Source organism: Saccharomyces cerevisiae, chromosome V (assembly GCF_000146045.2).
Source record: "Saccharomyces cerevisiae S288C chromosome V, complete sequence".
Classification (NCBI taxonomy): Eukaryota; Fungi; Ascomycota; class Saccharomycetes; order Saccharomycetales; family Saccharomycetaceae; genus Saccharomyces; species Saccharomyces cerevisiae.
The window spans coordinates 372,078-395,205 of NC_001137.3; the positions used below are offsets into that span (position 1 = coordinate 372,078).

Sequence of the window (23,128 nt, forward strand, 5' to 3'; positions counted from 1 at the left end):
ATTTCTTCTATTGATTTATAAAGCCATTCAAAATTCAGATGGAAATTATTCATTAGAAATCTTTCCTCTCCAAAGTCGGGTAATACTTTCTATTTTGTGTCACTAATTTTATAATACTTTAATCAGCAAATACTATAATAATAGAATAATCTCCAGACGTTCATGGAAAGTTCAACAATGGAAACATAGCCATATTTATTTACTAGCAAAAGCATTTTCAGAGAATTTTTTTGTTTCCTGAAAAAAAAATGAGGGAAAAAAGAACAATTTCAAATAAAGACACAAACTATCTCAAATTCCCAAATAAACTCCAAAGATATTCCCGATTCTTGAGCAGGAAGATATCCAATACCAGCCCAGAAAAGCAACCGAAGAAGAACATAAAAGAACACTGTTTATCGAGTTATCATAAAGAACACTCGGTAAAACCAAAGCAAAACTCCGGTAATGTTGCAGCAAAAGAAGACAAAGATACGCAGCATTTACAAAATAATGTCGCTAATGAAGAAGCAACGGAATGTCTAACAAGAAGTAATTTGAAAAAGTTACAAGAGAAAATTTTCGATAGAGAACTTAATGATATTGCCTGTGATCATTGTCTTTGTAGCACAGAAAATAGAAGAGATATCAAGTATTCACGACTTTGGTTCCTTTTTGAGTTGGAAATGAGTGAAAACTGGAATGAAAATCTCCGCCTTAGTTGCTATAATAAATATGTGTATTCCGCAATTGATGAGTCGTGGAAAATGGAGAATATTCTACTTAAAGAACAAGAGAAGCATTATGAATATTTTCCAATAGGACAATTACTGATACCCAATAATATTGACTACACTAATAAACAGAAAAGGAAGGAAAACATTGAAGACTTAACAATTGAAATTGATAGTATTATAGAGACAAACCATCAAAAGAAAAGATTTTTGCCGCAAAGTGTCCTGATAAAAAGGGAGGATGAAATTGCATTTGACGACTTTCATTTGGATGCACGAAAGGTTCTAAACGATTTGAGCGCCACTTCTGAAAATCCATTCAGCTCTTCACCAAATACAAAAAAAATTAAATCAAAGGGAAAAACCTTGGAAGTGGTTCCCAAAAAGAAAAACAAAAAGATCATAGGTGCTTTGGAAAGAAAGCTACATATAGATGAAAATTAATGAAAGTATTGTCTGCACATTACCACCGGTTAAAACGGCGACTCAGTGTAACCTGTAAAACTTTTTATCAATTTTGAATAGGTATAGAGAGATTTTCCTATTCTCTCCAAAAGAACCTGTATCATTAAAAAATATATATCTTTTACATATTGCAAATATAAAAAATTACAAAAGTAATGTGGTTGCGCACGGAAGCTATCCGAAGAACGAATTTCACCTTTTCTTTTTCTCTTTAACCTCTTCATCAGTTGTGGCATGTAGCCTAATGACGTTTGGATAGTCGGGTCTGTTGCCCATATGGCCTTGATGCCAATCATAACTTAGAGCGTACGCAAATACGCTACCATTCCTATTGAAGCTGCATACAGGAATAGATGCTTGCAAAGTAGGATAGCCTTTCAATCTATGCCTTTGATTCTTATCCCAAAAATTGAAGGTACCATCACCACCAGCCGTAACAAAAGTACCATATAATGGATGAAATGCAATGCTATTTACAGGATACACTAGAGATTGACCATTGGAGCCAGGTGCCCTATTAGGATTGGTTTGACGATGGCATTTAAATGAAAAGCCTGATTTTTTCTGCATACCATCATCGATATACCTTATGGAGCATCTACCTTCCACTGAACCAATCGCATATCCATCGGCTTCATTATAACATGCCACGCATCGAGTTTGCCATTTTAAAGGTGACGTGGTTGCCTTAAAAATCGTTGTTGGGTTTGCTAGATTGATAATAGCGATATGTCTTTCGGCAGTAGCCACTACTAACAGAGACTGTTTATTATCCATCGAATATACTCTTTCAGGCATCATTACGGTGGATACGGGCTGGGGTTGTCTCATATCCCAATATTTTATGGTTTTATCCCAGGATCCGGTTACTATACACTCTGTGTTCGATGGTCCACATTGTACAAAACGTAATACTTTTATTGGCGCAGAATGCATTCCAATTTGCTGTGTTTGACCACTGGCAATATCGTACAATTTCAGGGCATTATCACACCCGCCTGAGGCTACTTTTGTACCATCATTCGACCATCTGGTACATAATACAGGGCTGGAGCTTTCATGCTGCGCTCTACCTTGAGGTACACCATTTTGGACATCCCAAATACGTACCTTACCGTCCCAGGAACTGGCACTAAACATGAAATCTTGTTGCGGTGAAAACGCAATATCCGATATTGAGTCCTCTGCTGGGCTATTAATGACAATATCATTGGCCAAATCCTTTTCATTCGCCATTGCAGTACTCGTTCCCAAAGCTGAGGTTGTATTTGATCGATTAAAAAAAGACATAGTTCCCCACTTTTCCTCTTCTTACGTATTTCTTTATTTTATTGTAATATGCAGATTAAGGTTTATGATATTTGATCAAGGTGGATGTGCCGGAATGATTGGTATGGTAAGCTTGCCCAATTCTTATAAGTCAGTCTCTGTTCAAGTAAAATGGTTATATAGTGCTTAACCGGAACAAACCTTTAGCAATTGCGATCAACTAAGATATCTTATTGTAAACCCTACCGTCATCATATGAAATATCAATCTTAGAAATCTTAGAGAGCAATGCAAAAAAAAAAAAGAGACGAGACGGTCATCGTAAATCATGATCATAGTAATGTCAAAAGTTAATTTACCATTATGCCAAGCTACTTCAATGAGTGTACATCAACCAGAAAAGTGCCTGTATTTAATGGTTCAAATGTTCTTTTTATAAGTACAATATCTTATCTAAAAATTAAACACTTCTATCTTATCATGGAAGAAAAACAAAGCTATCACAAAACAAATATCCTAAAAAACCGTTTATAAAAAGTCGTTGCTGTGAAAATGGTTCAGTTCACAGGGCTTAAACCCATCCCCAAATTTAGCGAAATGTCAGATACGTAACTCCATTCTCCTAGCTTTTTATTATGTTTCCTGTCATTAAGAGTTTTTATTTTTTATTATAATACTCAACACGTGACTTCAGCCTTCCCAATTAATAAAATTGAAATCATTTTCATTTGTATCCAGTAAATTGAGATCGTAATCCGGTCCTTGGTCTTCAACCATACCAATATTCCCAAACTTCAAGTTCTGAGAGTGTACATTCTGATTTTCATTAGTACTGGTTTGCTGAGGACCCAAAGTTGTACCCACATTGGATGAGGGCTGAATTAATGTGTTATCATTATCGCCACTATTTGTAGATGCAGAGGTTTCATCAGCAACATTTGAATTCTCGTTTGGTGTTCTATTGTTAGAAGCATAAGCTTGATTAGGAAACAACAAAGAACTTGAATTTTTGAGGGCGTCAAAATCATATCCTTGATTATTACTACTCGGCTTTTTTTCCTCTGGAGTAGATAATGTGTTACGATTGCCTTTACTACTTCTTGAATCATTGCCTACTTGCGCCTCCAGTATGTTTCCCCCATTCGGCAATTCTTGGGATACTGTATTATTCTGTGAAGTGATTATTTTAGAGTTCTTTAAAGTAATATTCAAATTGGTGGTTGAAAACCCATGTGGCGGCTTTATAACCACGTTTCCTGGTACCTTAGAACTTCTTTGCTTCTGAGCGTCACCAGACCGAGGTGTTGCTATGCTTAATGGGGATGATGCCGAAACTTTTGAGTTTACTGCTCGCTTGGGTCCATTCTTTCCGGCAATCTTGCCACTTTCTGGATCGAAGCAACTCTCTGTCACTGAAGATAATGGACTGGATACAGCCGGCTTGTTGAAACTTCCCAAATTTATACCTGGAAAAGGGAGAGAATTCGCAGTTTTAGTGGGCGGAGCGGAATGAATATTCGGAGCAATAGTATTCGAGAATGTTCTTAACATATTATTCTCATCCTTAGTGGCATCAGCATTCAGAATAACAGAAGGAGTGGATTTCCTCCTCGACACTCTAGTGTTAGGGGGACTGCGCTTTTTACCTGTCACCACGCTGTTGCCACCGAGTTTATTCGTAGACTCTACTGGAAAAGCTGAGGTGGATGCCTTTTTTGTATTTTTCCTTACCTTTGTGGGCTGTTTAGAAGCTAAAGCGGAAGGTGATGCTCCATCCAACGATGGGCTAGATTTGGAATTAGAATAAATATCTTCCTCGCCAAATATTATTGCTTGATTGCGGAAGTTAGTAGCAATATCTGATCTTGGAGTCTTATTTACTCTTGAACCTACCATAGCGGGTTCACTTGTTGTTGAGCCTGGTGTGGTAATATTTGGCGAACAAGCGTTCGTCGATCCCGCGGAAACTGTAGCGGTATTATTTTTTCTTCGTCTCTTAGCCACTAGACCGGCTTTAACTTTACCCTTCGCTTTTGAGGTTGCAGATCTACTTCTTGTAGATTTTGACGTCGGGACATTATTTGGTTTATCTGTTGAATGCATAGTTTTTAAACTTTTAGGTTGGTTCACTGGAGATTTGTTATTAGTTGTATTATTTGTGGTATTATTGTTACACGGGTTTCCCACTGGATTTTCCGTAGTGGGTTGCATTGGATAATTATAGACTGGCCAGCCAGTAACGTTTTGACTCCGATTCTGGGTTGGCCCTACATTTGTAAAATCGCCGGAAGGCGGCGCTGTGGGAGCAACAGCAGTTGCACCAGTCGTGGGGTTTGCATTATTGTATGGTGGAATGGAAAAATTATTAACGATAGGGTTACCAACCATAGGAATTGGTATAGGGTTCATATTAACATTGCGCATTTGAACCGCAGGTGCCATAGGATTTCCTAGCATCATAGCAGCCAAGTGCATGGGGTCTATGTCCTCGTTACTATATTCCCCTCTTCGTTCTGCATCGTGTTGTAGCCTTGCCGCATGAACAGCCAAGCTTCTATATATTTGTTCCTGCCTTTGTTCTTGAAGAACTAGTTGATAATATTGCTGAGCGAACTCTGAGCCACCTCTGGAAGAACTGGTATTAAAGATGTCCCAGAATATTTGCTACCATTCATACAAAAAGCCTTGAGGTGTATCTACTACCTTCGAGAACGTATTCTGGTTACCATTGTTTTCTTTAGATTTGGGTCCGTCGACTGGGTTTTGGCCTTTGTCTCTATCTAGGTGCGCATCTTGAGCAAAGGCTGCTGCAGTGTTTTTCAAAGACGACTTCGTAAGAAAGTCAAATATGTACTCATTGAGCGTATTCTTGCAGTTCATTTTTTCCTTCAAATCCGAATTTTCCGCCGTAGGTTGATTTATCCACTGCTGTTGCTGCTGTTGCTGCTGCTGCTGTTGTTGTCGCTGCTGTTCACTATTCGTTGCCATTGCAATATTACTCTGCAAATCTTGTTTATACTGGCTTGCCATGTACGGTTGTTCCGTGGGAGGAATTGAATCTGGATACGAACTATTCACTTTATAACTCATTCTACCACGGAATGCGTTTCCTCTTTATTTATGTCTATAAACGTCTTCGTGTTTATTTTTTATAGCCTCAGTGACTTACTAACGTCAACTCACCGTGTCTTCGGCAAACAAAATGGTATCAAAGCAAATGCGCTTGAACAGGAGTAAAAAATGGTCACTTTTTCAATCTGTATTCTATGAATTTTATCAGTACCGGTCTCAAACCAACCCTCTACAACTTCATCGTGATCCCATTCTTTCTTCGTTGTCTTCCCACGCTCTTCCGGACCCTCGTAAAAGAGTCCGAAGCCGAGAAGGCGCGATTTCATGCACTATACACTCGTTGGCAAACACAACAATGGACCCTGGCCAGTTGAACTGTGGTCCCTGTTGCGTCCACTATTGATATGCATGCATGTGGACGCAAGCACACGCCTGCATAAACGTTTAATTCCTCAGTATCCCACTCCCAGGGCTACTTATTCGAGGCATTTTCTATTTTTGTTACTACTAGAGCCAGCATTAGAACTGGAAATACAGCAAAAAATTTTTCACATTCTTATCACAAGAATGTGCAGGAGAAGGTAAAACCTGCAGGTAACTTGCATATATTTCAGTAAATTACATGTACTATACATCGTCAAATAATTTACATTTGTACAAGACCAATATCCGGGGCCCGCTAATTAGTAACGTGCCGTGATTCTTTCATTAGAACAAGTACAAGATGACCTGAACTTGCGCGTATTCATATGGAAAATACGCAAGGCCCGGTTATTTCCGTTCTGGGATATTCGCCGAAAGCTGCCTTCTGTTCGAATTGCGTCGTCAACATCCTTTTGAGCTTTCTTTAAGTTCTTTCCTTCGAGATGGACGATGCCAAGAGAATCATCGCTGAGTTGATCGGCGGCGTGTAGATGCGCCGATCAACTTTACAGGACGAAACTCACATAACCTTAATACAATAAAAAAGTATTGCATACAATAGGTCCCTCAGGACACATACATACAAGATTGGCAAAAGTGAAGGCAGGTGCCTAAGATTGGGTGGGAAAGTAAATTTACATATAGTTTTTTCTAGGAAAAAAATAAAAATAATGAAGGAAGGTATACTTATATAAGCGCTGTTTATCGAAACAGACGAGAATAAAAAATGGTTTTAAAAAAATCAAGCAATGACGGCAGCTAAAACCGGATTTTGAGCAACAATTCCGTTGTAAGTAGTGTTTAGATACTTCAATAATTCAATAACCTTATGCTTCATCTCTTCGGTTTGGAATTGCTTTAATCTTTCCATATTCTCTTCCCTACCTAGAGTAGACTCCTTTTCTAACTTAATTCTATCATTTTCTTTGGTAAACACAGCACTGAAAATCTCGATGATCCTTGGGGTTTCGTTTGTGATAACGGGACTATTTTCCTGGTATAGTTTCATGATCAATTCGAAAATTGGATTGTATTCTTCAAAACCGGTGTTTAGTGGTAAATGTGCCAATAATGCTGGAACAGTTTGTTCCAATGGAACTAGAGCACTGTTCTTCAAAGCCATTCTGGCCACACATCCACTAGCATTAGCGTATGCTCTATCAATAATCTCTCTGGTGGCTTCGTCATCTTCGGCTGCTAAGGCCTTTTGGTCAGCAGCACTTAGTAACTCATAAAGCGCCTTCAAAACAGGTTCATAAACGGCTGAGATGTCCATAGAAGCATATTCACACAACAAACCAACACCATAAGCCGCGTTACCTCTAACTTCTAAAGATTTATCGCTTGTTAATCTAATGACTAAGGCTTCTAGCATTTCATGAACGAAAGGATTTTGTTCTTTCATACCTAGAGCTAATTCAGAGGCGGCACCGACGGCGGATGATCTCTTATTCTTGGATTTAGATTGGAATAATCCGAAAACAACCGGTCTGAAGTTGTCAAAGACTTTGGCAAAATCACCAGCTAAAGCTTGAGATAAACTGACAAGAACTTCCAATGCAACATCTTGTAAAGTTGCTTCGGTTTCAGAAGCGTCTAATTCTTCATCTCTTGGAACGTCCTCCTCGATATCAATGGTTTGACAAGTATGGGTACCCTTCAAGACACTAAGAACTTGCATGCACAAAGCTTCTAGCATAGAAGAGTCGCCGTTGTCCATGATGATGATTGCGCCAAATTGCTTAATCATATTGGCAAAATCTTCCATAACGGTAATGACCATTGAGGTTTCGAATTCATCGCTTAAGTTACCCATGGAAGTTTCCCTGGCAGCTTGAATAACCGCCAAAACATCAGCATTAACGTAGGAAGAGGCTGGGATACCCTTAGGATAGCTTTCTGGTTCTACTTTGGAAGCCAACAGGACAGACTTAACAACATTCCAGATGGTGTTTAGAGCGGTTTCTCTTAAACCGTACGACTCATCGACTTGTTCATTCAAAACCTTTAAGGATTGTTCGACGTATGGCAAGAAATGCTCCTTCGTACCCAATGCTAATTCGGATAGAGCTGCAGAAGCAACTTCCTTTTCATAGGAAATACCAGTGTTAACGGTGAATTTGTTCTGTAGTTCTTCTTCATTGGCAGAATCAGCAAATGCGGCTAAATCCTCTGCATCACCATCGAAGTTGAATTGGTATTCATCTAATTCTAGTGTCTTGAAGATTTCTGGTAGGATAGTTTTCAAGAAAGGAGCAAAATTTTCGCCGTAAACTTTAGCCAAGTTTGCAATGAATGCATAACCAGATTCTCTTAATCTAGCAGAATCAGTTTTGATGGCCTCATAGGCGGAGTTAACCAAAGGTTCGGCAAATTCGGCAAATGCGTCTGATCTGACGGCTCTGGCCATAGTAGAAATATTTTCAAAAGTGTTGGCCCTTAGTTCTATATCATCTTCGCTCATACCTTCAATTTGAGAACAGTTTTGGATGAATTTTTCCAAATAGTGAACACTAGTCTTGAAATATGGAATGAACGCGGAACCTGCTGCAAAAGCAGCGGAACCAATTGCAGAAACAACAGCACATCTCAACTTGGATGATTCATTACTTTCCAACATATAGAATAGTTTGTTCATTAATGGATCCAAGTACTTAGCGATAGCATCATAAGCAATGAACTCAAGCAGACCATCTAAAGCAACAGTTGCATAGTTGTAAATGACAATGTTTTTCGCAGAATCAATGATATCGATGATCAATGGCAAGTATTCTTCATGAAATTTGGCAACTTCGTCTTGTAAGTCAGTGGTTAATTGGTGAATACACTTCAGAGCAGCTAATTTAACAATCGGTTCAGTATCCTTCAAACCGTTTATGGTGGCAGGGATAATTTTGTCGAATTGAGACAAAATGTAGTCTGGAGAACCAGTAACAGCAACGGAAATAGCTAAAAGAATAGCTCTTCTCTCAAAAACGTTTGCGGATTGCAACATAGCTGGAATGTGTTCAACAATAACGGAAGCAACCTGGGATGGTGGCAGTTCAGAGGAAGCGAAAGCTAACAGTCTAATAGCAGAAGAAGAGGGTGTATTTTCCTCATTTTCGCCTGTTTCGTCTTCGTTGTTTAATTCATCGTCAACATCGATCTCTTCACAAGCCACCTTCAAAGCTGCAACAGTAATTTCTGGGCCCAATTTGCTTTGAGAAACCTTCGATTTTCTGTAGGACAATGAAGATATGATGAATTGAAGAGCAAAAACTCGAACATCTTCGTCAATCTCACTGTTAACAGCAATTTGTAAAGACAGCTTAATCAAATCCACAATAAAGTTTCCTGTTAATTGGGAGTCCAATAGCAGGAAATCGTTTAAACAGTTAAAGATTAATTTAGCGTTCATGGTGTCGTCGGCCTTGATAACTGCGTCTAAAACGTTAACCACAGATGGAATTGAGGCGGCGAATTTTTGAGCTTGAACAGGGTTGATGGTTTCTTGTTCTTCAATCAAAGCAGAAACGTGGTTCAAAGCCTGGGCAGATAATGATCTGATCTCCAAAGAAGATGGATCATTAATTGTCTGAGAGAACAAAGCCAAAAAGTCATCGATGTGGCCAGATAGAGAAGAGGTGAAATCTTCCAACAGAGAAAACAAAATAAAAATGGCAGTTTGTCTTGTTTGAACGTCTTCACCAGAAGCAGTTTGGATTAGGTTAGGGACTAAATCTGGCCATTTGTTACCATCTAGCTCTTCAGTACCAATAGAAGCAATTACTCGAGCGTTGGAATGACGAACATTTTCTTTTGGCTCACTAAATGCTGTTTGTAAAAGAGATGTTTTGATGGAGGCTCTAGTGGATTCATCAATGGCGTTCCAGTGCTTGGAAACCAACTTTCTAGCTTCAACACCAGCTAGTTGTTTCAACGAATCATCGGAGCCGTTCTGCAAAATATGAATCAAAGCTGGCAAAGTTGTAGGCTGGGTATAAAATTGAGTTTGCAAAGTTTTTGTAGCCTCCTTCAAGCCTACACCAGAAGTGATAGCGTGCAAAGTTTGCTCAAGTTGACTTAGAAATTGTTGATCCATTATACTACTTGATACTAAAAAAGTGTTTTTCGTCCCTCAGTTTTTATGCTGCTAAGGCAGGATTTTGGTAATATACAGAAACGAGAAGAAGGATCCTTGCGGGGTCTTGCCTATTCTTTTTTGTTGACTAATAAAATCAATACCAAACCTGACAACAAATAAAATGAAGGATCTATGGATAAGTGGATGTTTCTATTTTTTTTTTTTTTTTTTTTTTTTTCGACCTCATCTCATCGCGCTTTCCATTCATCATATTGTACGAAAACAAAGCACAATCGTAATAAAAGACATCCTGATAATTAGCAAAGGGCTAACCATAATAGTCTAAGTTTAGTAGTTCAAATGTTTGTTGACATGCACTTGAAGCAACTCAAGCGCAATGAGAAAAGTGACTATACAAATATGTAAAAAATTGCTACCAAAAAAAAAAAAAAAAAATTTAAAAACTCTGATAATATAGTAAAAATTATTGGTACATTGTGAATTAAAATTTATGCGTTTGCCCTCAAATCCTTTTCTATATCGTCCAATTTTGAGTCAATGTTCTCAATTGTGATACCAATCAAGTTTCTGTATTTATCTAACTTCACCGATGAATTAATTTTGCTTTTAGCTTCGCTTATTTTCAATGTTGTCATCCTTCTTTTAAACTGTAGAATAGTTAGTTCCGTTGCTAGTCTCAACGTCTCATTTACATCATATGATTCTTGTACAGTATTAGAAAATTTGGCGTCCGCTTTGGTGTTTTTAGGAGAAGAAGTTTCCGACGTTGACTTTGGAATTGGCTCTTCATCTTCCTGTTTTTCTGGATGTGAACTTGAGTTAGTATTCATATCAACCTTTGATTCCTCATCCTGGACAATTGTAGCCAGTTTTAAAGCTTGAGATTTTTCCAAGCTTTGAATAAAATTTTGCTTTTCAGAATTCAACTTTGACGATGTTTCTTTAATCCTTGATTGTAAATCTGATATCGAATTTATGGGAGTTTTGTTTGATACGGAATCGAAAGCATCCTCTATTTGATGTGCTATTGTAATCAATCTCTTCTTATTGTTAGAAATAGAGGATTCGGTTTCTACTACTTCGTTGTCCAGATTTTTAATTTCTTCACCCATTATTCTTTGTAGAGAAGAAACTTTTGTATTTAATTTGTTGATCTGCTGCGAAAGCGGTTTTGAGTACTTTCCTAGTGGAGACATCTGTATCGGCAGAAGGGAAGAAGGCGATTCCAATGATGGCATGGCAGTTTTCACACTATTCAAGGGATCCTTTTTCTTTTCAACTTGATTCTCATTATCCTTTGCCTTTTCTTTTTCATCTGATATTGACTGTGATCTTCTTCTGTATAAAATGGGAGAGTTTTCAAGAATTTTGGACGGCGTAGACTTTATATCTTTAATGACAGACGACGTCACGAAAGAATTAATATTCGACAAGTCTTCCATAATAGTGTTCATATTTGTAGAATTTGGCTGGTTGGAATGCAGGTATTGACTTTCGTTGACTTCAGAATCTGTTTTAGCTATATTGACATCTGCAGTAGAATCTTCTTTATCAGGATGTTGAGTTTTTATAATTTTTGGAATTTTGACATTGTTTTGTGGTTGCTGTTGCTGTTGCTGTTGTTGGTAATAATTCTTTTGAGGAAGGTTTCGAGCTAACTTTCGATCTGCCTTGGTGTTGTTGTTTCTGCTGTTTGACCCGCCAGCCGGAGTATTAAACTTATTCATTATTGACGCAGGCGATTCGTTATCTAGATTCAATATATCTGTTGACGCACCAAGATATACCAGTCTGTTGTAAACCTCGAAGTTCAAGTTTAAAGCAGATAAATGCAGTGGAGTGTTCCCTATATTATCTTGGTAGTTCAAACATATCTTCAACAAATTGTAGTCCTGCTGACCCAAGCTCAATATTATCGAATCCATATAAGATTTTATTATCATTGGATTTTTGGACTTATTAACGCTCAATTCAATTAAATAATGAAATGGCAATCTTCCATTTACGTCGGGAGTTATAAGACATATTTTTAAGATGGATATTATTTCATCGAAAGCATTCTCCTTGTAGCAATTGTTGTAGAAAATTGATTTTGTGATGCAATTAAAACCGAGCTTATTACACTGTAATGCATTAGCATTTAAGGTAATTAGCATTTTTATCAAAGGAATATTCGCCATAGCTGTAGCCCAATGGAGTGGAGTGTGACCTTGATCATCAATTTCAAAATTTATGTTAAAATTTTTGGGCGCCGGATATAAAGTAGCCAACAACGCTTGATCTACATCAGAAGACCTTTCCGATGATAGTATTGTTAATATCGTCTGCTTGTATTCTTGATCTGTCATTTTGTTTTCCAACTTGTTTTGAGATGAAGTATTTCCTGCGCTGAACGGTGTCATAGATCGTGAAGACATATTCATACTGTTATCATTTTCATTTGATGAAAATACTTCAATGGAGGAGCCATTGGATGCTACAGTGTTGTTGTTATTGTTGCTGCCGTTACTGTCACAGTACTCATTATGGTGATCATTTGGATTTTGAAAGGATTGCCATAATAAGGGTTGCTTCATTAATTTGAAATGCCTTTGTATTTTTTCTTGCTGGTTGTAAAATTGTTGTTCATTAGATTGATTCAGCTTTTTCCTCCTTTTTTTACTATTGCCATTTGTAATGGAGTCCATCATGGAATGATTGAAGTTATTCGTCAAATATTCATGATGATGTTGTTGTTGTTGTTGGCTTTGCATAGGTCCGTCTGGAACTATGATCAAGTTATTATTATTGCCATTATTATTGTTATTACTGCTGTTAATGACATTGTCGATGTTATGGCTGTAACTATTACTGTCATTATTATTAGGGTTATTCAGAGCAACGTTCTTGTTTTGTAAATTTGTCGGAATTGGAAAAAATTGAAGAGGTTTCTGAGTTGCCGAATAATTATTATTGAAAGAGTTTTCATGAATGGATTTTTGTTGTTGAATAATAGTAGATTGATTGCTGTTGTTACTAATATTATTTATTAAATTGTGTCTTGTGTCATTGTTGAAATTCATCGTGGTGTGGTTATCATTATTGTTCATTATATTCATTGATGAATTTACTTGGAACTGTTGAGGAGTTTGGAAAACAAGGTTTTGTAAAGGACTTGGATTCGGCTGGTTGATCGATGCATTTTTCTTGCCTTTCTTATTCGCAGCTGTAGTTGTAGCCGATGTTGATGAACTACTGTTCTTTTTTCTTGGTGTTTTATTGTAGCTCGATGGAGAAGTTATCTTCGTTCCCGGCGAAGTCTTCCTCAATATACTATTTTTGCTTCTCTTTGGTGGAGGGTTATTTGGATCGAATTGAAAAGTTAAGATGGAGTTGACCACAGGGTCAATTATTTCGTACTTATTGACTAAAAACTTCGCTGAATCCAGTGGGATCCAAGTACCTTGAAACCTACCATACCCACCTTGAACTTTTTCATGTTGCATATCATTTGATTCCTTTTCCAGTATTTTAGTTCTTTTCGTCTTCGAAAATTGAGCTATTTTGAAAACCTGGGTAATATTAATCCAATCATCTTTAGTTCTTCTCATCACTATTTTAGTTTCAAACCCACGTATATAGCATTCGTATACATCGGTTTCTGAATACGTAGCTATTTCAATCACTGGATGGTTTGAATGAGGCGCCAAAAGAACTGATTTTGATATTGGCGTGATGTTCTGGTGATTGGTATTATCTTTTTGGTTTGATATCAAAACATCAAATGGCATGATTTCTCGAATAAATCAACCTTTTAGAACTACGCAAGAGGGACAGAAGGGAAATGAGAAAGAAAGAAGAGTTAATTTTCGGCAAAGAGCAATTATTGTTGACAATATATCAAATAACGTGAAATAATGTACCTTTTTTTCAAAGGGTAAGTGGAGGAAGAATCGTTTGAAAAAGCGACGACCAATGCTAGATGTGATTCTGCTGTAACAACAATTAATAGTAAAAATAACACAATACACTAAAGAGTTTCTTTTTTTATTATCTCGAAAAAAAAAAAAGCTTCCAGTTGAATTTAGCAGCAAATATTAGTCAATTAGTTGATATGCTAAACCAATGCTAAAGGATGGCAATAACTATAATATCTTTTGTGCGTTTTTCACGTTGACGTGCTTCTTAGTCCTTGTTCCTCTTTTTTTTTTGTTAGGTTAACCATTTATTTCCTAAACGGGAAATAAGCAGGCGGGGAGCTGAATATAATTAACTTTCGCGTCATGGTTAGTGACGCGTCACTTCAAACGCGGGTAACAAAATCAAGTTGTTTTTAGCCGCCGAAGGTAATTGTATCCATAATGAAGGCTAGATTAAACCAATAATTTGTAGTGACAAAATTTATAGTCAGTAGCAGGTTCTCTTTAAATTGAGAGATTTCGACAGCCTTTTACTAGATGTCTAGTTTAGTAAAACTAATTTTCGTATGCTGCTAAACGACCTAAGATCCGCAGTCACCTATCGTTTAAAGTACGCAGTCACAATGCGGTTGAAATGTAATGTACTTATATTACCTCCTTCTTAAGTAACATTTCATTTTTTCCGCCACCGTACACAGAGTAATTGCTTCGTTCGTTATCTACTTGTACTGAAGTCCCTCTAAACCTACTGCCTTTTATTTTTAGGCTCTAAAATAACCATGGACAACGTGAATTGGGTAGCATCTTTTTTTTAATAGATAGTTTATTATGTATAACAATAATTTAAAGATATTCATAGTGATAAGTAATTTTAAATGAGTTTAAAGTACTACTTTTCCTTTACCGCCAGTTTCCTGTACTATGAAAAAGGCAAATTCCGCATTGTAGCCGCCCACACGCATTTTGATCATCAATTACGAAATTTGCCGCACACGTGTCACGTGATAAGCACTCTTACTATCATGTTTTACGGAGTAGCAATGATGTTCAATTATTGCAGCTTTCTTTCGTGAAATCGTAGTATCATAGACCTTCCTAATGATGGAAGCGGTAAAGAAGGAAATCGTAAAAGTAAATTAACGAAGTAGTATTAGTAAAACAGAGTTGAAAAACTGATAAATCTTCAACTCGAACTGAAAAGAAACACAATAGAATATTTTTTCTCAATGCTACCTTTATATCTTTTAACAAATGCGAAGGGACAACAAATGCAAATAGAATTGAAAAACGGTGAAATTATACAAGGGATATTGACCAACGTAGATAACTGGATGAACCTTACTTTATCTAATGTAACCGAATATAGTGAAGAAAGCGCAATTAATTCAGAAGACAATGCTGAGAGCAGTAAAGCCGTAAAATTGAACGAAATTTATATTAGAGGGACTTTTATCAAGTTTATCAAATTGCAAGATAATATAATTGACAAGGTCAAGCAGCAAATTAACTCCAACAATAACTCTAATAGTAACGGCCCTGGGCATAAAAGATACTACAACAATAGGGATTCAAACAACAATAGAGGTAACTACAACAGAAGAAATAATAATAACGGCAACAGCAACCGCCGTCCATACTCTCAAAACCGTCAATACAACAACAGCAACAGCAGTAACATTAACAACAGTATCAACAGTATCAATAGCAACAACCAAAATATGAACAATGGTTTAGGTGGGTCCGTCCAACATCATTTTAACAGCTCTTCTCCACAAAAGGTCGAATTTTAAACAAATTTTGTATTATAATAATTATGTACATATATAAATATATTGGTACATATGTACTGTGTGTGTATGTGAATGTTGATTACCGTTTTCTTTAAAAAAAGCTTTTCTTCTTTTTATTACCGAGCTTTCCTTTAGTTTACAGGTTGACTTTCTGGTGGTATATTTTATTTATAAACCATGAAGCCGTTAAGTAACTTAATGCGCCAAGCCCTAAACTGCACATTACGTTGAAGATTAAACTATAACAAATGGAAATTAAGATAGATGAAAACCCATGGATGTTTAGCACTGCGAAAATGTAATATAGCGAATACAATTCCATATATACACCACCGCTAAATCCCATTTCAAAGCACTTCCATCTCCAATTGTTGCGAACCACCTTATCTTCGAAGCAAAATCTCATTAATAAATAACTTCCAATAATTGATATCTCCATAGTTAACACGCATAATAGTATGATACTCAAAAAAAGGAATCCGTAAAAATAATAAAATGTAGTTTTCTCCAACCAGAGAGATTTGTAAACGTATTGCATTTCCACGTAAATTACTAACAAGGGGAAAATACCACATAAATAAATGCCGCAGTAAACCAACGGGTTGAACTTGGCTCGTGATTTAGGTACAAATAATCCATTGCCATCGCTATTGCTTTCATCTTTAGTAATTCCACTCAACCAATATTGAGGCAAAGGTATATTATTAGCTACAATACCACCAAACAAGCTGAGTGGTATACAGACGATGAAATAAATGCTCATGAAAAACACAATAGTCTTGAATGGTAATGCACTTGTAGAATCATGTGCCCAAACAATACTATTTAATAAAAATGTGCTCACCATTACAATGCCAGGTAAGCTGGACCCACAAAGTATCGTAAAAATGGGACTAAACTTCTTGTAGTCTTTGAGGTATCTGTTATCGTCAAGGTAATTGGCCTTGGTTCTTTTCGTTTTCGTTACCATACTGAGTCTTGTCCCTACGAATGATGCCATGAATGCTCCAAGTACGAAAAATAAAATGGCCATAGTTAGCACACTGTTTCTTACATTATGCAATTTGTTCATTGAACATGATATCGTTAAGGATCCAATTATGGTAAATAAAAATTGCACCCCAAATGAGACCAGAAGGATTAAAACTTTTAAACCAAATAAATTTGGTCTACCATTTTGTATCCAGTCTTTCGCCACCGTGTAAACGGAGTATTTACCATACTTGTCATCGTCCAGGTCATCCTCTGTTTCAATTCCTTCTATATTTATCATGTATTTGGGGGACTTTGAATTACTTTTATCCGTGTACATGACTCGTACGTAAATAATAAGCGTGATAAATGAGATGGACAATACAATTCCCACTGAATTGGCTAAGCTCATCCAATGAAACTGAATGCTCTGTTCGTCAGATAACTCACCTGCGTTCAAGAAATAATCCCATCTATGATTCCAGTCTACTTCAAATTCTTCCCTCCAATATACGGAGTAAGTAAATGGCAAATATGTCAACTCATTTTCATCCTCAGGAATGACTATTTCGTATTGTTCGTAGTTCTTCGATGCCCCAGGACAATGATAATCTGACACAGATCTTGGATATACTTCAAAGCCGACTATGGTATTTTTATCATTATCACTGGCATGAAAACGTATTACCAGCATTACGTGATTATGCAGATAGGTTTTATCTGTATCAGGATCTATGAAACCTAAAGGAAACCCAGATGCATAATATTTTTTATGATCAGTGGTGGAAATAAAGGTAGTGGCAGCCGGCAATTCATCATCAATTAGCCATTGTACGACGTATCCCTCCCTGACTAACTTGTCTAAGGTCTGCATGCCCTCTTTGGTAGTTTTCCGGGCACACAACGTTTCACATGGATTGTCTTCGCCAAATTTGAGTTTATAGTCGCTTTCCCATTTCCTATCCCCTCTTATTATTTCGTTTAGAGATAAATGAAGCGGTTTTTTATGCATAGTAGGAGGACAAGTGAAGGGCAAGTCATAATATGCGTATGGCAATTGCGTTAAGTCAGATTCTACCTTATTCACAATCAATTCCAAGGGATCACCCTTTCTATAGAAATTGGGTGTTATCCACCCGTCATAAAGATTCTTTTGGCTGGAGGAGATGACTGGTTCCTGCCCATGCCCTCGCGTTCGTGATGAGTAGAACTGGTTTCTGAGGATGAGCATCACGACTACTATCGCCATGAGTGTTATGACCGACCTCTTTGGTCTTACTCTCATTTTTTCTCGTTTCGGTTCACGTCTTTATATTAGTGCTTCAGTACCTGATGCAAGAAATTCAAACGGAGAGGAAGCAGTCTAGTGAAGAAAAAGCGTAGATATACTACTATGCAATTTTGAAAAATAATACGTTGCTTTGTTCATCGAAGCAAACGAACGAGGTGCTTTGGAATGTAGATCTTAGAGTGGAAAAAAGTAAAACAAAAAAAAAAAAAATTGAAATATATTTTCCATTTTCGCGAATGCGATTTCGACAAATTAGAGACCTCTTAGAAGGGTCCTAAAATTTTAATAGCCTTGAAACAGAAGTCACTAAACAGATTAACGGCATCTTTTGTTTAGCTTTCTTGTAAATTATATATGGTTACAAACCCCAATCCCTAACCTCACGCAAGTAAAACTATATAGAATAACATTTAAAGGATCATCGGCATCCTTTCATTTTCAAATAACTCCATTCTTTTTTGCCCATGAGAACAATAGCTTAATGAGTTTATGCATCAAATTTGAGGCGCATCTTTTTCAATAGCTTTAAAATTATATTTTGTCGGTTTTATGTTTTGAATTATCCCCGAAGTAATCCTCTTCCGTTGAGAATTTACCCTTTTTCTCTGTTCCACGCATACTACTATTGCGAGCCACTCCAGGCGATAACAATCCGGAAGCTAGTAAGAACGGACTGGAAAATCCATTTGAGCCAATGGTTGTATTGTTAGCAGAGGACAAATTCGGAGTAGATATAGTATTATCCTCGTCGGAAGTTCGTTGGGTTGACGCTGATATTGTGCGATCAGCTTGCCCTTGATTATTGTCATGTTGCTGCTGTTGAAGCTGCTGTTGATCCCATAAAAACTGGTCCTCATCTTCCTCGTTCTCTAGCATTTGCTGTTCCCTTAGCTTGGTCTCTTCTCTCGCTTCTGCTAACATCTCTTGCGCTTTGCTCAAGGAAACCGTAGGTGTTGTATAGGAACTGATAATTGGCACTGATGTGTCGATATCAATGGTGGTTTTAATTAGTGCAGCCATCCAACCTCTCATCTCTTCTTTATTATCTACTGCAAAATAGTGCGTGCGAGGTTGTGTAAATGTCAAACCTTTCTTTGATCCTGGTTGCGGAGGTAATAGTTTGAAACAATACCGTCCTTTACCTGTACTGGCTGCATATAATGAAACTAGTTTATCATCTTCCTTAGCAGGCACAACGCGATGAGCAGTAATGTCGATAAGACCTCTTTCTCTCGTGTCCGTAGTGGAGCTGAAGTATGACAATCTAGTACCATGCAATGTGAAAAATCTCGTCTTCCAAGTACTCATGGCACCGCTGCCTTTCTTGCTCATCCAACCAGAAAAGTCAGCATCCTTCATTGCCTCTTTAACACTAATACTCCTTAAACCTTCTATAAATGCAGAAGTTTGCTTTTTCTTGGCTACAGGTCTAGCGGTCATTTGACGCAAGCTTTTGCCCTTGAGCGTTTCACCTTTAATAGCCTCACTCGCAGACCTCTTATTTTTATCATCTTTCACAGTTTCGGTAAAGATTTCAGCTTCCTTTGCGCTAACTGATCTTCTTTTAGATCTACTCTTTTTGGAAGACTTTTTATCAACTATCGGTGAGCTGTTTTTTTCTGACGGCATTGAGGTTATGGGATTCTCTTCAGGACTTGAAGAGCGAGCAGCATTATCAGTAAATTGTTGCCTAAAGGGACTTAGCATGAAGGAACTTTTTTTGAATGAACTAGTTCGCGATGCACTGCTGCTTCTCTTTAAAGACGAGTTCCTCCTGGAATCGCTTTTTGATTTAGAAGATAATGAAGACGAGTGTCTCGTTGGTTTTTTCTTCCCCTCCTTCTCATGTGCCAATTTGTCATTACTTATGGATGCAATGGTAGATCCATCAGCGTATATACTGGACGTGGGTCTTTCGAATGTGTTCATTGTTTCTTGAAACTGCTCTTCCTCATGGCTGGAACAAGAGGATTTTCTATCCGAAGAAGATTCAGGAGCGTATCCATAATAAGGGACAGAATTCCTCTTCGAAGACGATGTTAGCTTGCCTTCACTATCTTCATTTCTAACAGAATTACGGGTGGGGGATGGAATAGGTGACAACGCCTTCCCACCGCCTTGGTTGTTCTTTGGGAGTGCGGAACGGGAATTGAAATTAGAATCTGATGAAGAATATTGATCGATATAAGAAGTTCTTTTAGGCCCTGAGAAAGATAAAGTAGGTGATTGCCATGAATAAAGTTGAGCAGGAGAAGGTGACGTCCTTGTGTTATTCAATAGGGGCGATTTTGGAGGTTGTGCTGGACTAGGGTAAGATGGGGGTTTGGGGGCTCTCCTCGGAGAAACAAACAAATTTTCATTACCTGCCATTTCCTCTACCACCTGAGGAATTTGAACATCTGGAGCTATATTAGCATTAGCCTCTTGTGAATCAAAAACTAAAGATTTAGGCCGGTGCTTGGAAGCTGAGGAGTTCCTAGTATTTCTGGGAGTGGGGATAAAATTCTGTTGTGACGGAAGGTCCTCTAACGACTGTGAAGTCTTTCTAACATGGCCTCTGTAGGAAGCTCTCTGGTCAACGTTTGCGGGAGGCATCAATTGGTTATAAATGTTAGCGTTATTGGTCTTACTAGCTCTATTCAGGGAGCGGCCATTAGTTCTAATAGCCTCTTTGATTTTTTCTATTTCTTTGAAAATCTCAAATCTTGTCCCAAAAGAATTTATGTCCAACTCTTTTAAATGAACAAGCTCTAATTCTAACAAAATTTTACCCGATATTTTGTGCTTCTGGAATCTAGAGGCAGATTGGACATCGTATCCTTCCATAATAAAATAAGCTGTTATTTCTTCGGGTGACCAAAACTCTGCTTCTACAGGGTTCAATTTAGTAGTATCAATTCCATTAATTAAAGTAGCTTGATTTTCCAAATCTCCGTTCAGGAACCCAGTAGAACTACTCGTTGTTGGCTTACTGTTAGATTCGACTACATCCAGTCCATCAGTGGCTGATAGAATTGTTTCATGCGTAATGCTATGTTCCTCGTCTCTGCCCGAATTGATGAAACGATCTGGTGGACCTATAGAGTCGTCTTTAAACTCCAGTAGTGCATTGTCTATGTCACTCATTGTATTCTTTAAAGACAAGTTTCTTTCGATCTTTCCATTGGCAGTTCTCGAAATAGAGGCGGCGGTTTCAATTGGTTGCGGGGTTGGCAGTTCACTGTTTGAATCGTTTTCACTGATAAAAGTGCTGGAAAGAAGAGGATCTTCATTGGTTAATGGACTATATATCCTTTTGGTAGACTTGGCTCTCATCAATGTCGGAGCCTTCTCCACTGTTATCTTTTGAGTAAAGACCACCGGATATAAACCTTCCTCATTGGTTCTCAGATTTCGACCAAAATACCAGCCATCCTTGTATTCTTCGTCATCAGTTATTACTTTGATCTTGTCACCGGGCTTCATATCTAGTTCATCTTCCATTCGCTTAAAATACTCATTAATGGCAATATACATTGGGAAATTGCCACCGTCACGCCCGGTTGCACTTCCTTTGCTGTCAAAATCCGGTGACAAAGTGTCCGATACGTCTTTATCTCTGCTGACAGTTGTGTTGAGCTGCGAGAGTGTGGGTACTTCCCTGTCATTACTCATCTTTATATGTTCAAATTTTTTGCGGAGAAGTTGGTATGATTCAATAAATATGTGGCTAAAAATGAAAAGTTAAAACTGAAAAAGCAGTTACAGTCTTTTTGACCACTCTAAAAAAAAGTGTAAGCAGAAGGGAATTACGCAAATAGTGTTAAAAGCAACTTTAATATCTGTTGTCTTTAAAAACTGCTAAGTTTTATCGTGGGGCTAACTATCGCTTAAAAGGAAAGAGTAAATATGGCTAGTCTAACACTAAATATTAAAACCAGCTTTTTTCAACGCTTCTAAATAGGGAGACCTTACTTTCTTGACGAATTTGTCCTCATCAATCTGAGCATTTTGAATAGCGGCTGTGATAAGTTTTGTTTTTTTTTAAAAAAAAAAAAGAAGGTCTCCTTCTTCGTTCATACCGCATCGATCTAGAACGATGGGAAAAAAAGGCACCACGTGACTAGAGAATCACCTTTTTAGCGAAATATTTGTTTACTACCCTATGCATCTTGCGATGAGAAGCTACATGGAAAAGGGACCTATAATTTAGTTATCTTACAAAGTTTATTTATGGAATTGTTTCTCCTGTGTTTAAAAATATAGGGATGAAAACTCATCGGCTATACTGTCATAGACCCGTGTGGAGGAGGCAGCGCAACCAAGTACAGCAGACTGGTCACAACTAAACCGAGCTAGTGGACTTGGAAAGAGGGTAGCTTGCTGACATGCACACCTCTCCCCGGGTTTTGGATGGACACCATGTTTTATGCCGTGGAGCGGGCACCTGGTACCTCTCAAATCTCTGATTCCTGCAAAATTTCCGAAACGTAGAGTCACGGGTCCTGACAAGCAACCATGCTCCAGAGTGATTGGTTTCCTTGATTTTTTTTGCTTTTTCAAAAATTTCTTAACGTGGGTTTTCTTCTTCCTACTTGGACTCATCCCCTGAAGGTAATTCTGCTGCTTATTTGGGTCACACGCGCCCTGTAGCAACAATTCAATCATCCTGTCATTAAGTATATCTTGAATATCATTACATCTTCTTTTCAATAATATTTCTGCTGTAAATGATGACTTTACATTTTGTGAACAGTTATTGGTATACAGAGGATAAATCCAATGTAAATTGGAGGAAGAGTACGATTGCCATATATTAGAAACAGCCATATACAAGTTTGAACAAAATACAACTCAAAGTAAAATGGTAGCTGCACGACAAAAAGTAATTCCTTGAATTTTATTTATGTTGTACCTGGTAACCTTAATTTTTTTTTTTCTTTTCTTTGTAATACCTTAGCTCTGGTTATATGCTTGGTCCCCTTAATTGTTTATGTACCCACTACACATTAATATTGAGGGGAGGATTAAATACATACTCTGCCTTGATTAGTGCCTCTTTTTCTTTTGTCCTTTTTCCTTCATTTATAGCCATTTTTGTGTAGATGGTCCAAATTCCTCGGAGTGCTTTGTTTAATCAGAAAAAGTATCAATGAGCAGGAAGCAAA

At 37.6% G+C, this 23,128-nt stretch overlaps 8 protein-coding genes and 1 pseudogene across 9 annotated transcripts; 2 read left to right on the forward strand and 7 right to left on the reverse strand.

Annotated features, from left to right (window-relative positions):
* Positions 1–248: 248 nt before the first annotated feature.
* MAM1 (Mam1p) lies at positions 249–1,157 on the forward strand (the record flags this gene model as incomplete). Its single annotated transcript, NM_001178997.1, has 1 exon — positions 249–1,157. The coding sequence occupies one exon, from the start codon at positions 249–251 to the stop codon at positions 1,155–1,157; it is 909 nt and encodes a 302-aa protein (NP_011032.1).
* Positions 1,158–1,370: 213 nt separating this feature from the next.
* GLE2 (RNA export factor GLE2) lies at positions 1,371–2,468 on the reverse strand (the record flags this gene model as incomplete). The annotated part of the gene is made up of 1 exon (NM_001178998.3): positions 1,371–2,468. The coding sequence occupies one exon, from the start codon at positions 2,466–2,468 to the stop codon at positions 1,371–1,373; it is 1,098 nt and encodes a 365-aa protein (NP_011033.3).
* Positions 2,469–3,137: 669 nt separating this feature from the next.
* FLO8 lies at positions 3,138–5,537 on the reverse strand (annotated as a pseudogene). Its single transcript has one exon. A coding segment is annotated over exon 1 (2,400 nt).
* A 1,147-nt stretch (positions 5,538–6,684) lies between these two features.
* On the reverse strand, positions 6,685–10,026 carry KAP123 (karyopherin KAP123; the record flags this gene model as incomplete). Its single annotated transcript, NM_001179000.1, has 1 exon — positions 6,685–10,026. The coding sequence occupies one exon, from the start codon at positions 10,024–10,026 to the stop codon at positions 6,685–6,687; it is 3,342 nt and encodes a 1,113-aa protein (NP_011035.1).
* Positions 10,027–10,517: 491 nt separating this feature from the next.
* Positions 10,518–13,799, reverse strand: SWI4 (SBF complex DNA-binding subunit SWI4; the record flags this gene model as incomplete). The annotated part of the gene is made up of 1 exon (NM_001179001.1): positions 10,518–13,799. The coding sequence occupies one exon, from the start codon at positions 13,797–13,799 to the stop codon at positions 10,518–10,520; it is 3,282 nt and encodes a 1,093-aa protein (NP_011036.1).
* A 1,355-nt stretch (positions 13,800–15,154) lies between these two features.
* On the forward strand, positions 15,155–15,718 carry LSM4 (U6 snRNA complex subunit LSM4; the record flags this gene model as incomplete). Its single annotated transcript, NM_001179002.3, has 1 exon — positions 15,155–15,718. The coding sequence occupies one exon, from the start codon at positions 15,155–15,157 to the stop codon at positions 15,716–15,718; it is 564 nt and encodes a 187-aa protein (NP_011037.3).
* A 136-nt stretch (positions 15,719–15,854) lies between these two features.
* TMN3 (Tmn3p) lies at positions 15,855–17,975 on the reverse strand (the record flags this gene model as incomplete). The annotated part of the gene is made up of 1 exon (NM_001179003.3): positions 15,855–17,975. One exon carries the CDS (start codon positions 17,973–17,975, stop codon positions 15,855–15,857), a length of 2,121 nt encoding a protein of 706 aa, NP_011038.3.
* Positions 17,976–18,512: 537 nt separating this feature from the next.
* Positions 18,513–21,635, reverse strand: BOI2 (Boi2p; the record flags this gene model as incomplete). Its single annotated transcript, NM_001179004.1, has 1 exon — positions 18,513–21,635. One exon carries the CDS (start codon positions 21,633–21,635, stop codon positions 18,513–18,515), a length of 3,123 nt encoding a protein of 1,040 aa, NP_011039.1.
* Positions 21,636–22,214: 579 nt separating this feature from the next.
* Positions 22,215–22,790, reverse strand: SPR6 (Spr6p; the record flags this gene model as incomplete). Its single annotated transcript, NM_001179005.1, has 1 exon — positions 22,215–22,790. One exon carries the CDS (start codon positions 22,788–22,790, stop codon positions 22,215–22,217), a length of 576 nt encoding a protein of 191 aa, NP_011040.1.
* Positions 22,791–23,128: the final 338 nt, after the last annotated feature.